Source organism: Strongylocentrotus purpuratus, unplaced genomic scaffold, assembly GCF_000002235.5.
Source record: "Strongylocentrotus purpuratus isolate Spur 01 unplaced genomic scaffold, Spur_5.0 spur5_scaffold_7, whole genome shotgun sequence".
Lineage (NCBI taxonomy): Eukaryota > Metazoa > Echinodermata > Echinoidea > Camarodonta > Strongylocentrotidae > Strongylocentrotus > Strongylocentrotus purpuratus.
This window is the reverse complement of record NW_022145613.1, coordinates 16,311,661-16,329,159: the sequence shown is the minus strand read 5'-3', so window position 1 is coordinate 16,329,159 and position 17,499 is coordinate 16,311,661. Positions and strand designations below refer to the sequence as shown.

The following is a 17,499-nucleotide window of genomic DNA, read 5'->3' as shown; positions in this document are numbered from 1 at the left end:
ATCTCTCCGTTTATTCAGTTTATTTCCGTTTCATATAGTGTTTCTATTTCTTTATTTATTTAATATAACATTATTGAATAAAACAATATTGCCGTATGTAGAAAAGGTGCATTGAAAGCATGCAAAAATGTTGATGAATTGTATATAGTAAGGAGAGAATTAATGGAGACATCTAAATTAGTAGTTTTTCCTTCATATCGTTATGATAACGGCCGTATGTTGATTCTGACACTTCGTCGCTTGCGCGGTAGAAGACTGTTTCTGCTATTGACAATGCAAAGCTCTCACGACCATCTTGAGGGCAGCCGACGACTTATCTTAGTATTGTCCAGCAATTAATTTATCTTTATCATGATACCTACGACTACAAGTGCTACCCGGGATCTGAAAACAAAAAATTAAAAGGCGCCTTCTTCCAGATAAATGCAAACACAATCTACCCGAGTGGTTGCGGGGATATCAGAAGGGGAAATAAACCTCGACGCATTATACTGCTTGAGTAAATACCATTAGTGTCGGTTTAACTAATTACATCTTAGATGCATATCCGTGTATGACATTACAAGGCTTTGTATTCAGATAAGTGGGAAATGAAATGGAAAACCACTAATGTGGAGTTATTTGCTATAGCATCGCAAAAGAGAAAGAAAAAATAAAAAGAATGCAAACAGGCTCGGTTATAGTCTTTTGAAGACTATTTATTTGGGGAGGATGCTGTGGGGGGGGGGGGGGAGGGGGTGGACTGGTGGGTTTCTTGCATTCTTTTTCTGCACATGCCTAGCTTAAACTCAAATCAATATATATTTAAAAAAATTATTATTATGGTTATTATTATTATAGAAGGCCGTTTCTGCTATTGACAATTCAAAGCTCTTGTGAATTTCATAGTCCGACTGTCCTACTTGTAGCTACTTGCTCCCTCTATATAGAAAACTTCCCCAATCGGTGCCTGTTGGTCCCCAATGATCCTCTATTTCTTATATTATTTGAGAGCTGAGTTGATGAGATAACCATCTGTCAGTGACCCGTCGTGTGTGTTCTAATCCCTCCTAGCCACACTAGTGTTGATAAGCTTTAAACCTTCACTGATCTGTTTTTCTCATTTGTTTCCTTGAATTAAAAAAACTGAATATCAGGGTGGACTTGAGTGGAGATGTGAAAGGGAATAATTTGTCTCATTTTTAATTGCTCTAAACTGTTTCAAATTTATATTTTCCTCTTTCTTTTGTATTTATGAATTTTTTTAAATTCTCTTTCTCCATCAGTGTTTGGCATACGTATTTTCATCCGAGATGAAGCCCTATATAGAACCAACTTTGAAGTCATATTGGCGGTCTCTAAATTTGATGTCACCGCCTAACATTTTATCCTTTGTTGGATGCAAGAAATGTCTTTAATTTCCATTTTGATCAAAAGATATATTTTCTTCATGCCTATCTCGATCATATATCACATGTAATATGTTCTTTCATGCACCCCATCCATTGAAAATCGGAGACTTGAGATTTTGGGTCATTCTGTCATTCAGATCAGTGGTGAATTGTAAAAGGATAACATCACAATTTCTGACCGCATTTCCAAGTCTCAAAGATCCAAACATAACTTTCTTAATTGTTGTCCGATTTTTCTCAAACTTTTACTGAATTGTTTCTCTAAGTTTTCTGCTTCTATCAAAATCAATTGAACATCATAAGTAGGATGGACTTCACATTTAGGCATATGCTTGTTCTCTCGCATGTTATCCATTTAATATAGCAGTCCCAAAATTCCTTCAATGCCCCTCCCCCACCCCCGAATATCTTAATGGCCGAACTATGCTATGCAACTGCGTCAGCCTATACGAACAACCTAAAAATAATTTCTTGATCAGATCTACTACATACAGCTATACTGCACTATAACAAAGATTTAATATTCAGCTTTCGATGAACATAATGAAACGAATTAATTACGTACCTTGATTTTAGTATATCATGGATGAACAATAAACCCAAGACAACTTGGTGATACAAGGTCTTCTCATCACAAAATTCATTAGTAATGACTGAACCAGAAGAGGGCATAATGAACGAGATGAAACACACTAGCTAAAATTATTTACCTGCAAGTCGATCCTTTTAAAGCAATTAGACTAATTAACAGCGCATTAGCCGAAAGTATACATACCTTCAAAAGGCTTGTAGCGAAGATCCGATGTCCATCCGGAAAATTGAATTCCATCCCAAGAAAAGTAGGCCTAGTATATACATGTAAGTGCGCCTCGGATATCTTCATTGAGGAGGTGAGGAGGGGGCGTGGTTCCACAAAAGCAGATATGATGATCGCTTCGCGGCGTTGATATCATGAAATTATTAAAAAAAAAAAACATTCATATAGGCTATTTGTCAATTAAAAGAATTTTAGAAACTTTCGGGGAAATTATTGTATATGATCAGCTTATAGTTCTCAGATTTCCCAGGTGCTCCTATATTTCCGCTAGAGCAGGTGGGGGGGGGGGGGGGGCGCATACCAACACATCTTTATACCAAATCCCCATAGATCTAGATGTTTTCCGATTTATTAGATTGGGGTTTGAAGGAATCTGCCATTATCGAAGAATTTAAAGACGAGATGATAGTTTCTAATCTCTTTCTAAATAGGCCTATATAAATGTTCAAATTTATACGATAGCTTAATTACACATGCAGTGCCAGTGGGATTAGTGCTGGTGGTAATTATCATGGACGCACCATTACCTTTTAGATAATTTGAAAAGGGAAAAAGAAAGAAAGAAAGAAGGAGGAGGAGGAGGAGGAGGAGGAGGAGGAGGAGGAGGAGGAGGAGGAAGACGATTTCGAGCTAGGCGCGGAGCTAGGAGGAGGAGGGGGGGGGGGGGGGGGGGGGGACTTAGAGGAATTTTATAAAATGATGGATGATAAGAAGGCATATATAGGCCTAACGGTGGGTGTTGTTGACTTGCACTCAGAAGAGAAACATGGGTAGGTCAGAACTGATTTCAATTGACATGTGATCGTGATATCATGAAAACCTTAACCTTGCCCTTGGCCTTGGTCGGGAAATTCACGCTCCCATTGTCATTTTTTACGACCTCGCTTTTGACGGTAAGACAATACCATAGTTCGTAGGACAATACCCATGGCCATGATAATGATGATAGTCTATAGGAAAGCGCTCAAAGTTTGTTTTAAATAAGGAAAGTTTACATAGCAATTATATATATATTCTGGCATTATAATTCATTATTGATGGTACTATAATCTGATTAATATATAATTTTGCCCGACTTTATGAAATTATAATGAGTAAACAGGCATTGTTAAACAACTTAAATTAACACTGTGCCTTGATACAAACTAATTAAGTTATCGACATCTGTTGATTTATGGACGCATTCGTAAGTTGGAAGTTTTCTTTGTATTTCGTGTTTTATCTGCCATAATAATGAAGTATGGAGTTTGCAAACCAAGCCATTGTAAGACTGAACATTTTGAGGAATTATATGATCAGTCTTAGTACAAGACAAAGAATATTTACTATTATATTTTGTCTTTTTATTGTTTATTTGTGCGTTTTGAGTTTTGGACCAACGCTGATTTTTACATGTGGGACTGTATTGGGGGTGTGGTGCGCTTTGAAACTCGGGAAAAGATCTGCTTTGTTTCAGTGGGAGAATATCATTCCGTTCCTACCTCATGTTGCGAAACAGAGGCCTCTTTTTCATATTGACAATGAAAATGTAATGATGAGGGAGAAAAGACCATACCAATGCCAAGGTTTAATGGAGATCATTCATCAGAAACCCAGCCAACCATGATTTTGCAGACGGAATTAAATGATTATGTTCGACTGATGATGCGTGACTTTGTTGTGGGATGGTACAGGATCTTGAGTGATGATGATCAATTTTCACACAACGTTTTTCATCATTTCAAAGACATGATCAAAAATATAAAAAAACAGATTCATCAAAATCGATCAAAGAACTTTCCTGTGCATTCTCCTGAATGAGCTCCGAGCTCACGTTGACATTTTTCGCAGGCTGCAGATGAGTCGGTCTCGCTTAGCGAGTAAATCCAGCAAGCTTGGGAGTTTTGCAAAGAAAACATTCTGTCGTGTCCATCTATGAGACCTTTGCCATCCTCCACCCGGCATTGCAGAATGAGGAAGCTGAGAAAGAGCACCTCTCGCAGCTCTCCAACACTTTGATCCTGGCCCTCTTGCCATCTGACGTGATCCACTGTGATTCGCTAGTTTTCCTTTTGCAGGACATCCTCATCAACAATGTCCTGCAGCCCTTGGTACATCTCATCTCGGACCCAGACTTCTTGAATGAGGCGTTCATTCTGATTCTGATGGATGAGCCACTAGGGCAATACCACCGTGATGCTGATGGGAAACCAAGTGCAAATGCCAAACAGGAACTGACATGTACAGGCACAAGTGAAATGGAGCCTGAAAGCAATTGTGAAGAAGCTGCGAGAAACCATGACGACAAATTACTCAGAGATTCGGACATAGTGAATCATGATGTGGATATTATATCAGTCAATGTAGAATCCATGGAAATATCAGAAAAACTCCAACACTACCTCTCAAGTAGAGAAGACGAACAGCTCAGGCACTCAAGACACAATGGACAAAATACAAAATCCATCTGAAAATGAAGAGGAGCAAAGGCCTCACTTGGATGTATCAGAAGGGGATAAGAAGTCATTGCCATCTCCATTTGAGCCCACTGAGCCCACGCAACTGTTCACATTTCCCATGCCAATGACAATGCTAGAAGCAAGCATGGCAATTCCAAGACAGGACTCTGACACAGTATCCAAAGAAGATGGCTGGATGAGGAAAAAAGTGAAGAAGTGGACCTTCCATCTCTTGAAACAAACTAGGAAGGTCAAGACTCATCGAAGGTCAGCCTCTACAGGTTCCAACATCATAGCCATCCAGAATCCTGTGTCACAATCAGTGGGGAGTGTCATGGACAGTGTCAAAGACAGCATGGCGACTGATGATGCAATCCAGTCATCCCGGTTCGAAGGTCAAGGTATGAGATCGTGTTTCAGTGCCAATTGCCTTACAGAGTTAGGAGATTGTGTTCCAACTTCTCAAGAGACGGTATCCACCTTGGGCTCAGGGACATCATGCCAATCTACATCTTCGCTGAGCAGTTCTAATGAGGTATCTTCCAGCTCCAAGATAAATGAGCAAGAGGAGCAGGACACAGTCACAGATGGAGACCAAATGAATGCAGGGAAGGATGTCAAAGTCCAATTAAGTTCCCAAGGATTTTCTCCCAGTCATAGGTAAAGTCAAAACCTCAAAGGCAGTCTTTTTTTCTTTGTACTTTTGTAAACTCTGTAAACTTATTTAATGTTAGCATTAATTAAATCACGCACTTCTACACAATTAAATGAGATAAGCCTCCAATCTCAGGGATGGCATTTAAAGCCTGTCTGTACTAGTTAGGCCAGAAGGGATTAGACCACACAACATGGGAACTGACAGGTGGTTATCTCATTAACTCAGCTCTCAATTAACATTTGAAAAAGAGGATCATTGGGGATCAACGGGCACCGCGTAGGCATTGTTTTCTATACAGAGGGAGCGAGTAGCTACACATAGTATAGTGGGGCTTTAAGTTTGAAAAGAAGTTACAACAGCAGATAAAAAATTGAGACAAATTAGGACTAGTCAATTTGTTCAACAGTGCTCTGTACAAAGTTTTTTTGATTAAATTAATGCAGGGCAGACCCTCGCAGCATAATGATGAGAACTCACTGTATGTGTAGATATTGAAACTTAGCATTATTTTTCAGAGTGCACATTATTAACAACTTAATTTCTTCTGTAACCATTAAATATCTTGTCTGACATAGATCTACTTCTTTTGGAGAAAATATAAACAAGTTAAACTACCAAAATCACAATTATGATATTGTGATCTAATGAACATGTACATGTACATCTAACAATTTCAGACATCCTCTCATAAGAAGTGAGACAGCTCCACAGCTTCTCCAAACCCCACCCGACACCCAAGACCTGCACCCCAGCAACGGTAGTGAAATACCCCTGGAGTGGGCTACGTGGAGAGTTACGAACCTAAAACATCCCCACCACCAGCTGGCTTGGTGACCCAAAGGCAAGAAACCAGTCGTCTACTTCATCATTCAGGTGAGACATCTGTTGTTGTTGGGCCTTAAATCAAGTTCTGCTTAATATTTGATGTGTTGTAATAAAATGCATGTACTGTACGTTATAAACCAATAGTTAGGTAACTAACCTAAATGTAGTGGCACAAAAAAGACTTGATAATGAGGATTAATGCCTTACCAAAGGGCACTAGTGCATCCAATTGGTTTCGAACAGGACCTCCAGGTTACTGCTCTACCACTGAGCTGTCATGCCTCAAATTGATGAATAATACTCGAGTAATCTTCTGTTTCTAGGGGATACGTGTAGCCATGTAGGTACTGGACTTAGACTCAAGTGTTACATAGTTCAAATGGCATGACATTGATCTACAATTGCCACACTCTATCCAAGGAAGGTACTTGTATACATGTTTGGAAGAAATTCCTTGGAACTAGTGCTGTAACATCACGGATATCTCCAATTCCGTTTAACCGCCAGTCAAAAACGGATGTTTTTCAGTTAAATGATTTATTTAAAAATAAATAAATAAAAAATAAATTAAGAAAAAGCAAGCCAGGTCCGTGTTCAAAAACCCATGCGGGAAGCACTTTCATTTAACTGCGAGGTGCATTTGAAGGCGCCGATTTGTGCTTGTGAACTTGTCACCAATAGTAACAATGTCGTTTTTAGTAGAATGTGTAAGATCATTAATGTAAATTAAAAACAGTAGAGGACCTAGGATAGAACCTTGTGGTTGTGTAATAGAAGAAAAATTGGAGGAATTATTATTATAAACTACATATTGAGATCTATAACAAAGATTACTTTCAAACCAAGAGGACAGAAAAATTGGAGTGTTGTTCTAGTTTCCGAGTGGTGAGTCGACACACCCGATTACTGAGCTGGGAGATATTGCCAGGCATAGTGCCAGGTCAGGTGGAGGGGCATATAAATCGAACTTAAAAAAAAACTAAAAAAAACGTCCAATTGAAAACAGATAGTGCCATGGGCGGTCGGATACTGGATGGTTTTAAAACGTTTGACTACAGCACCACTTGGAAACCTTGAGTGTTTCATCATAGCCACCAGGCAGATTCTGGATAAATGTATCTTACTTGTTTACAGTTGTGTAGAAAGTTAGCATGATATAATGTTAAATTAATTCTCTTTGTTCTTTTGTAGTACGATCTGTGAAGAAACCTACATTTATCTGATGACTCAGAAGCAGCTTATAGTAGCAAGAATGAGATGGAAGTTAAACGCCGCTACAGAGAGTTTGCCAACCTCCATGCTAGAATCACCAAAAGCTCATCTGAGGAGGAATATGAGAGGTAAGTATATCATGCAGTCTGTAATTTTTCATGAAAAAGGATCTGTTGATTTGGCTCGTACACGTAATTAATTGTATTTGTTTTCCTCTTTCATACGTTGTCTCCTACGCAGATGGTACTTTTGTGTAAACACGTATGTTGTTTCATCTCTTGCATTAGTGTGCCTTGGGTATTTAATTTCAAGTGGATTTGGCACCTTAGTGATCTGATCTATTATTATTGTAGTGCTGGTCTTTTTGTTGTTGTTGTTGTTGTTGTTGTTGTGTTTTTTTTTTTTTGGGGGGGGGGGGGGGGGGGAGGGGGCATAAGATAAATACAGGTGCATAAAAAACATACTTTACCCTTTAAAAATGTTTTATATTTCCCAAAACAAATCCCTTGTACCGGTACATCCCATTTTGATGTGATATGATATGATTTGATTAGTGTTGGTTTGTTTTATTATCAATCAGAGAGGGTAATACAGTCATTGATATGTTGATACAGTGTATGTGCATTAAAACAGTATTGAAAAACTTAACATTTGATATCTAAGGTAGAAAGCTTTCAGTATGACTGAAACTTATCACTTCCATTGGATACTGAAAATGAAAATTTCAGGGTACTGTTGAAGATATTTATTGTTTCTTTCTTGCAGGTATTGTGAACATTCCAAAGCAGTCCATGCTGCCAATCAGCAGACTTAGCCCAGCAATGGAGGAACAGAAGAGGGCCTCTTTAGAAACGTACCTTAAGGTGAGTGTAGTATTCATCTGAAGCCAGATGCCTAGCCGTCAACAACAACAACAACAACTGGAGTTTCCTGTTCAGCCGACTTGGCTGTTTCCCCTTTAAAATTATCATTTTTCTTTGTGAATCCCCAGCCCTTAAATGCCAATTTACACATCCAAAACACCATTTTGAAAATTCATTGATTTTCGGACTGCTACTTACACTTGGAAAAACCCATACAAAACGTCGGTATTTGCTCATTCTGATTTTTGTGTGAAAAGAGTGCATGCGTTTCTTGTCACGTGACCAAAAAACAAAATCTTTCACTGATGATTGAAGTGCTGGCTTTTACACTGCAAAAATTGTAAAATATATACTGCCTGTTTGCCTGAATCACTGGAATGTGAGAAAAATCAATGATTTTTATTTTCAGTGTAAATGCAGCTAATGTGAGATTTATTTTGCTTGTTTAGAACCTGGTATGCAAAGTCTTACATTAGGCAGAGCTCAATACTAACCTCTTTTCTAGGTTGGGGGAGGGGGCGGTCAGTATTTTTAGGTTGTGTATGGATGTGCTCCCTGTTAAAATCATTAATTTCGGTAAGCCTGAGTGAAAAATTAGGGGCCCTTGTGTTTCGGACCCCTGTTAGTATCAAGCCCTGCATTATGAAACAATTTTATCTGTAAGATATTGAATGATTTACAATGGCAAGAAAACAAAAAAATTATCAGTAACAGATAAATAGTGACCACTGCACATGACATTTCTTGAAACTGTACGCTGTAGGCTCCCCTAAGCTAATGTTAGATGTTGTGTTCTACTTTCGTAGATGTATTTTTGACAGGTAAGAATAATGTAAACATGAATTGTCCTACCAAGTATGATAGTATTAGATCGATTTAGAATTAATACCTTGAGCAGTGGTTACCCTGGTGAGCAATCTTCTGGGAATTACTGTGAAATACTGGGAAATACTTGGAAATTATACCAAACACATGATGAGGATTCTGCCCACAGGCACTTTTCTAGTAAGGGTATCCCACCATTTAATATTTTGATATTATTGCTGTATTTTGCCCTTGTGTTCACAATGTTTTGAATTGGAAAATAAATGAATTGAATTGAATTGAAGTAAGTTTGTACCTACATGAACATGTAGGCATGAAATTGTAATTACATCAGTGGTCTTTATATTACCCAATCCATCTTCTGAATGATTTCATAATATGTTCTTAGGCGTGTTTCTCAGTTCGTGAGATTTGTTTTTGAATAACAAAGCTGGAGACAATCGTATAAGATGAGCATTTAAAAAATAATCGCTATGAGCCTATACTTTCAAAACATACATGCATGCAATATGAGCCTACCGCACACTGTACGATTCTGCTGGGATCTGCAATTTTGGAAAAAACTGCAACAACATTTGGAAATCCAAACAAAAAGCACCTTCCTGATTTAGGTTCTGAATAATGATATAAATACTAACAACTGGAATTTTAGATCATTTCAGATTTCTAGTCAGAAATGAAGCTGAATCAGCTTCAAATCATAGACAATCACACTACCCATCTGGGGAGCGTTCACAAAACTTGTCATCAGTGACAAATGACTGTTTTTGTTACAAGCTACTGATATCCTTGCTTCTGATTAGTTATCAGCACATTTGTCACTGATTTTTGGCATAATTTGTCATTGAAAAAAGGCTTTGAGAAACGGGTCCCTGATGTCACTGTGATTCTGAGCAGAGTATCAGAACCCCAATTATTCATGATTGAACATGTTGATTATTCATAATTAATGTCATTGTAAATTCTTACAAAATTACAGATTGTACCGGGTGTGGTGAGTTTAAAAGTCAATATGGTACTCATAAATGTGTACAATATATAATTAAAACTTGTAATTTTCTTTAACACAGCAACTGCTGAGTCGTCCAGTCATTCATAACAGCAGAGAGATGGCCGAGTTTCTAGCGATCGATGGCGATGGCCATATAGAGTTTGTCAAGAAAGCTACCATTGGACCCCTAAGGATTGATAAAGTAAGCATGAACTTTGACTTTTACCATTTTAAAGTTGTGATCTTGGTCATCTGATTATTTGGAATTCAAATAGAGCACTGTTTTCCAATAATGCAACCAATGTACATATAGCTCATCAACTTTGTACTGTGTGCTGTGGTATTGTTCTTCTAGAAAATTTCATAAATGTATCCAAATGACCTGCATCTATATGGATTTATTGTGTGGTTAAACTTTAATTTTCATTAAATTATACACACATGATACATGTATTATATAGCATTGAATTGCATGGTATAGTGTGCCTTTTTTCAAACGACAGGCTTTCTCGCATCACTACCACAAGTTATAGTCATATCAGGAAATTTTTCATTATTGGATGGAATATATGGATAAATGTCACATGTTTTACATGACGCATTGCATGAAATCACTCAATTACTGCCTGGTAAGGGGATTAAGAGTTGACTTTGTTTCTTTTTATTTTCCTTCAGCTTCTGATACATCAGGTATCGGGCATCGTCGGTACCATCAAGACCATCCTTCCAGAACGACCGGCCATGATGCGGCCCTCCTCCTCCTCAAGGCAAACCCCTTCCTCCGCCGCTACGGCCTCTGCCCCTTCGGACCAGCCTAGTCAAACGATGCAGTCACATGACCAGAACCGACCAATGGCAGAGGAGATTGGTCAGGTCGTAGCCAGACAGCAGCCTGTAGGTGGAGAGGACCAATGGGACCTGGGTGATAAGTCAAGGATTAGACTGTTTGGCTTGGATGAAATGAAAGAGGTACAATCTTAAAGGCATCATTTAACAATGTTAAATCTAAGATGCTTGGCTCTACGTGTTATCAGTGTCTGTAATATTGAAGCCCTAAAGAAATTGCGCTTCAAAATGATAATGAAGTGCCTCAAAAAAGTAAAAATCTTTGAGTGACCCGTTTTACCGTTCTGATTTTCCCCAATAAACTGTAGTGTTATAAAATCGCGAAATGAAATTGAGATTTCCAATCATAATTATCTTGATAGTCAGACAAGACGATTGGCTTGTAAAAGTCATGGGGTTCCTTAATGACCTAAAGGTTTATAATTATCATTGTAGCATGAGCTAAATCCAGGAGACAAAGATACCCAATCCCTTTAAAAGCATGTGCAACCTAGATGTTCAACATGATTGGCAAAATTTGTGAAAGTGTCATTGAGGTACCGGTAATGTTTATACAAAATGTTGGTTGCAGCATATAAGGCAGTCAAGAAAACTACAGAAGTATATTCTTTAACTTTAATTTCATACAAATGTTTATATTTTACACAAACAGTCCCACATGCAGCGGGTCATGAAGCTCCTTGTTGGTCAGAAGCACGAGCAGTTCACCCTACGCTCTCCCTCGCCCCCTCCGCCAGGGGACTACGACAAGGTGTTCCTTGGACCCCGGTCCGAGGGCGATGGGTCAGACGCCCCCAGCGAACCTCACAGAGAGGGGGTGATAGAGGTCAAGCCGGGTCAGGTGGGGTCAAAGGACAATGTAGACGTCTATAAAGCCCTATTTGGAGTGATGAGCGAGGCTCTGCTCAATCAGCAGAGTTTTGTGCTGGATGAGAGCCTGCAGGGCACACTGACCATTCTTATTGGAGACCTCGTAGATAAGTAAGTAATCTCACCTTCACATCCAGGTGCATGGCCAGGGGAAGATTTTAGAATTGAGTTAATGGGAAAAAGTTCTGTTAGCCCTGTCCTTTAAAGATTTGCAGTGTGTTTGAATTGATTGAAAGTCTTTAAATCAATCGCAGGTTACAATTACCTTTCTCTTATGTATATATATATATATATATATGTGTGATTGATTTCCAAACTTCAGTTAGAGAGTGGTCTCTAACTTGTAAAATTATCCTTAACTCTTTTTTCATTTGTTTTGTTGTCTGTATTTTTACTTCTATCAATCTACCCTGCTTGTATGTCCAACACAATCTGCGTTTTGAAGGATCCTTATCTCTCTTGGTGTCTATGATCACTATCTACCGAATTCTGTTTGAGAATGATATTCTTTTAAAATTACTGGTTACTTATCCTTCTTTCTCCCCCCCCACTCCCCCCCCCCCCATTTTGTTTCAGATGGCTTTTCCGTGAGGTTGGGCTGCTCTTCGACGAGGCTCAATGGGGCTACTACCTATCTCTCCTGCGTGAGCTCCTATGGCCTGGGGGTGTTTGGTGCCCCAAGGAACGAGAAACCAAGACCCCAGATGAGATGGCCAAAACCAAGGAGGATGCGCTGCATGAGCTCACCCACAATGCTGCTGCAGGTAACTTTTAAAGGGAAGTTCGATGTTTAGTGAGGGAGGGGAGGGGGGGGGGGGAGGGAACAAAAATGGTGGTGAGCATGTGCTTTGATTTGGTTTGATTTCATTCATGTACATACCGGTATATAGAAATACATTACATACCGGTATAACATACTAACATGAACGGATTGTTGTAGGCTATTAAAAGCTTGATCGAGACGTCACAGTGTTTCTTATTTGCGTTTCAATGATGACAACTTTAAAAATTCATAACTTTCCTATTTTTTAATCGGATATTGCTCAAACTTTCGCTAATCTGTTTCTGTCATTTTCTGCTTTTATTTAAACCAACTTAATATCAGCACCAAAATCTTTTATGTAGCTAGCTGGGGTAATATTGAGTGCCTTGAGCACCTTCCGAATTGTTTTTAGTTATTTTACTGGGTGCAAGCCAAAATTTATTTACAAATTTAAATTACTCCCAGGAAGCCTAACATTCGCTTTCTGTGGTTGATATGAGTGCCTCACAAGAAGCCAACATTATTCAATTTGTGGGTATACCAATATAGCAATTATGCTTATGTATTGTTGTCATTTATTTAGCTGTTCTGAGTGTTATTCTGGGAGAAGATCATCTTCGTGAAGGGATCTCATTGGTCCTAGACTCCTTGCAGGACCAAGCGCTCAACAAGTAAGTTTTGGTCTTCATTTTTGTTACTGAACATGAAATTTGTCGTGAATTTATTTGTTCATTTACTATATTTCTTCTCTAAAATGAAATCTTCCATTCTTCATTACAGAGCTATTTAAATGTATTTTGAATAGAGGGTTTTTGTGGAATGACCATGAATTGTTTTATGTTGGATGTTTGAATTAAATCATGGTAATGGCATGTTTTTGTTTTCACTTAAATTTATTTTCTCTCTCTCTCTCTCTCTTTCTCTCTCTCTCTTCCTCCAGGCATTTATTGTTTACCTTCTTAGACCATGCCATGGATCAGCTAGTAACAGAGATACACGATGCAAAGTTCCAAGACCTCCTAGCTGCTATGCCTTGATCACCATCTGCGTAACTATCAATTGTTTTCTTCTGGGGGGGGGGGGGGGGGGTACATGTGCCACTTTGCAGGTCTCTCCCCCCACAATCCAATATTGAATTATCTGCAGCTTGGAGGCTTCTACAGTTTCACCTCACATTCACTGCTCAAAACATATACCAAAGTATAAACACTGTGTGCCTGAGATTCGTACGGTTGCCGATATCTGAGTTGCATCTTGAACAGGGTTCTGTATGATTTACTTTACATTCCTTTTGTAAAATGATTAGTAAACCTTTAAAACATTCCAAAGACTCTGCCACCAAAAATATAAATGTTAGAATACATACAGATTGTGAGAGACATAGTGATGTATTTTTAACTTGTTTGTATTGAAAACATTCGTCAAAGAAACATTCTTCATTGTCCAGAATATAATTGAGAAGTCTGTCTGCATGTGTTTGCATACACTATTATTGTTGTCTGGCTTGTGTAACCTTCAAAAGATAATGTAGAGATTCAATTAAGTTTGTAAGTGTTTATATATATATATATATATATATATATATATATATATATATATATCCTACCGGGAAATGGTGTTCTCTCAGTTTGTAGACAAGAGATCTCAATGAAACATGCTTTAGCGATAGTTGCTCCATGGTAATTTGTTTACACATCCAAATTCCTACCTTCAATCCAAGACCAAATACTACACCCAACCCTAACCAGTCAGACTTCAGGGCATATGCTCATGAGGCTTTACAGTGATGATTTATCTAGCATCTCGTTCACAAACTTTACTGATTTGGGCCATATTATCTCATGATTTTAATACCATAGAAAGATTAACATCTACTCATTCTACAGTCATAATACTTTGTGACACAAAGTAATTTAAAATTAGCACCGAATTGCAAATAAAAGGAATCTCTCTTTGCCAATGTCCACACGTCAATATCCATTCCAAACATCTTGTGGACATGCATTTATGCATTAGGAAAGAAACTAAAAATCTCAATCTCTAATGATCAAAATCAAAGATCGGAACAACACTATTTGAAGCCTTAAAATAAAATATTCAAAAGCAAAAATTCAAGTATTTTAGACTTTTCATAAATCCCACATCAATAACATAAAAACTCCTTGATAATAGAAAATATGACTGATTTGAATTAACATTTTATGCCTCTTAAAATAACTGTTACAAAATATTTTCAAAGATGCTAACAGCTTTCCATAATTGTTTAGACCAACTTAGGATCTTTGTGAACCCCCCCCCCCCCCGGTCTAATTTTAGAGTTGGAAAGGTGAGGTGCAGCATAATATTTTTCTTCTTCTCTCTTTCAATGAAAGACTATTTATTTAATCACACATGAAGGAAAAAAGCAACTCAATTATTTTAAAGGTGAAATTCAAAGAAGATCACAAATATTTCAACTAATGTATCACTAGAAACTGGTAAGCTAACAGATGGCCATCGTACAAGTTTTAGGTCAACTACATATCGGGTGATTTATAAAAATACAAATACAACCACCTCCATAGCAGCTGGGATATACGAGAGATAACAATGTTTTAATGACGTCGCTATATGGACCAACACTGCCCAAGCAGACGACCTCCCATAGAGAATGAACATAATTGCAAAGCTATTATTTCTCAAATTATAATGAGTTTAGTGTATATAAATGTAATGGCATGTCAAACCATTCAAAAGGGGATATGACCTGATTCTGATAACTAAAATCTTTTGCTTACAGGATAGGGGTTAATTAACAATCAAAGAAACCAGACTTTCAAATTGAAAAACCCCCGGAATGATATTAAGGACGGCATTTGTTCCCTCTTGAAACGCCGAACATACCCCGGTGTGTGCAGCTGAATATACAATGGCGTCTTATTTTGTTTACAAGGGACTGATTCCTTTATTTTTGTATCGCTGCATTTTTCATCAAAATAAAACCATGCGCAGGGTTTAGAGTGAGGCAATAGATTAAACATTTAGCCTGACGGTAGTGAAGTAAGAGAAAGAAGTCAAGAGAAGATAAAAACACAGGCACTGAAAATGTGTGAGATGTCATGGGACATCGTCTGCTTGTGCAAGTCATGTCCATACTGTGATCTCACACATCTCAGCAGCGTTCGGAGAGCTCTTCAGGTGCTATGCCGGGGCTGTATTTAAGCGTTTTGTAATTTATAATAATCATTACTTCGAATGTTTCCAAGCATTGAATTTTGATAACCTTGTCGAACCAAAGTTTCAACTTTGCAATAATGAAAATAAAGTTAGTTTTTAAAATCAATGAATATCTACTTTAAACAAATACGACAAAGTGGTTAAAGCAAACATGGTTACATGTTTTGGGTTTTGGGTTTTGGGTTTTTAATACAAAGAACCTGCTCACCTTCACAAAAATGTTTCAGCATGCTCTTGAAACTGAAAGAACGTAAAGATAATTGTTCTCCTTTCTATTTTGTAAGGAATATATAAAGTTTTGCATATCAAATTAAAAGGTTAAAGCTATATTTGTTAAAACTGCATTAAAGCTACAGGGCATGATCTTACTCCACAGGTGTATAGTACATCCTTTTGACTCCTGCAACTGGTGATAGATCTTACCTTTAACTTAGGCCTTAAAAAAAAAAAGATGTTGTATTGCCCTTTAGGTGCCAAAACATGGGTCGGTCGGTCGATTTTTTTTTTTTTTCCAAACTTTTTTTCTCCCTCTTTGGGCTGATATTTCTCAGTTTTGAATGTTTTAATATTGTTTTTCTCTTAAATACGGTTAAACAATTTTTTTTTTTTAAAAGCAGACCATAGATTTCAAGATTTTGGGGTCGGTTGCAAAGGGCAATACCGTAACATCTTTTTTTTTTAGGCCTTATTGATTTATCTTGTATGGGCATTTTCTATGGCTCCTAGATTAATCTACTTGTGGATTTTATATTATTTAACACGTTAATGGTACCATTTATAATCGACATTGCTTTGATGTGATTTAAAATAGGAAGATAAACATTGAACCTGATTTGTGCTAGTTTTTAAAAGTATTCTCAACTTGTTATTTGTATCTCATCTATCAGTGCAAGTTCATCAAACATACATGTATCTTTATTTCATTGTGGTAAATTGTTTTAGTGAACCCTGAGCAACTCTCGGTTAATAGCCAAAAGGAGGTTTATCTTTTCATGTTTGTAACTCAGTTATGACATTCCAATTCGTAACAAAGCTGAATAATTCCTTACCCACCTCAAATGCATACAAACTCATTGTATGATAACATTCCATACCTTACCAAAGTTTCATGAATCATATTTTCTTTTTAACAAATGCATGAAGGCCTTCAGAGTCTTTCGAGAATTATAACCTGTGCCATGGTCTATATTTGTATACTTTTGTTTTTGTTTTTTGTTTTCCTTTTTTTTAACTTTTACATATTATCCTTTATTGTTATAAAATAAGAGTTTTGCCAGTGATGCAGATTTTTTTATTTACTTTACTTGAGTTTACTAGGGGTGTATAGATGTGAAGTTGATGCTCATTTCCCTCTTGTTACAGTTGGTAGCCTCTGGTATGTGGCTGGGATTATAATTTATTTTGTCATTAGCTGCAATTACATCTATATGTGGAGACCTTTTCTGCAATAGCTGCATTACATTTTTATGATATTGTTCTCCTCAGGGTTGAAATCTTAACAAACAAAAAAACAATACCATAAACTCATATCGTACCTGTTACGACCTTCATTGTTAGAAAGAATTGGTGGAGTGATTAAGTGAAAGTGATTAAATCATATTTGTAATTATTTTCCATTCTAACACACATGAAAGAACAATCTTTATAGTTTTTGTCTTTTTCTTGGAAAAATATTTTGTATGACATGTACATGTAGTTTGTCTTAAAATACACCTTATGCATTTTGTTTGAGTCAAAATACATCAACACTGTTTGACAGAGGTATGTGGTATTTTATATAATCA

At 37.4% G+C, this 17,499-nt stretch overlaps 2 protein-coding genes across 2 annotated transcripts; both read left to right on the top strand.

Moving 5' to 3' along the window:
- The first annotated feature begins 3,379 nt into the window (after positions 1-3,379).
- On the top strand, positions 3,380-6,171 carry LOC115919988. Its single transcript, XM_030974771.1, has 2 exons — positions 3,380-5,306; positions 5,982-6,171. Exons 1-2 carry the CDS (start codon positions 4,633-4,635, stop codon positions 6,136-6,138), a joined length of 831 nt encoding a protein of 276 aa, XP_030830631.1. The 5' UTR covers positions 3,380-4,632; the 3' UTR covers positions 6,139-6,171.
- A 1,917-nt stretch (positions 6,172-8,088) lies between these two features.
- LOC585420 (sorting nexin-19) lies at positions 8,089-13,568 on the top strand. Its single transcript, XM_030974770.1, has 7 exons — positions 8,089-8,204; positions 10,100-10,222; positions 10,696-10,989; positions 11,519-11,847; positions 12,313-12,500; positions 13,083-13,170; positions 13,440-13,568. The coding sequence occupies exons 1-7, from the start codon at positions 8,133-8,135 to the stop codon at positions 13,534-13,536; spliced, it is 1,191 nt and encodes a 396-aa protein (XP_030830630.1). The 5' UTR covers positions 8,089-8,132; the 3' UTR covers positions 13,537-13,568.
- Positions 13,569-17,499: the final 3,931 nt, after the last annotated feature.

Bases quoted from the DNA above. Each gene is read 5' to 3' on its own strand.
- LOC115919988 (XM_030974771.1), top strand. From the start codon at position 4,633: ATGGACAAAATACAAAATCCATCTGAAAATGAAGAGGAGCAAAGGCCT. The intron at 5,307-5,981 runs GTAAAGTCAAAA...TAACAATTTCAG, and splicing joins GGATTTTCTCCCAGTCATAG to ACATCCTCTCATAAGAAGTG.
- LOC585420 (XM_030974770.1), top strand. From the start codon at position 8,133: ATGCTGCCAATCAGCAGACTTAGCCCAGCAATGGAGGAACAGAAGAGG. The intron at 11,848-12,312 runs GTAAGTAATCTC...ATTTTGTTTCAG, and splicing joins ATTGGAGACCTCGTAGATAA to ATGGCTTTTCCGTGAGGTTG. The intron at 12,501-13,082 runs GTAACTTTTAAA...TCATTTATTTAG, and splicing joins CACCCACAATGCTGCTGCAG to CTGTTCTGAGTGTTATTCTG.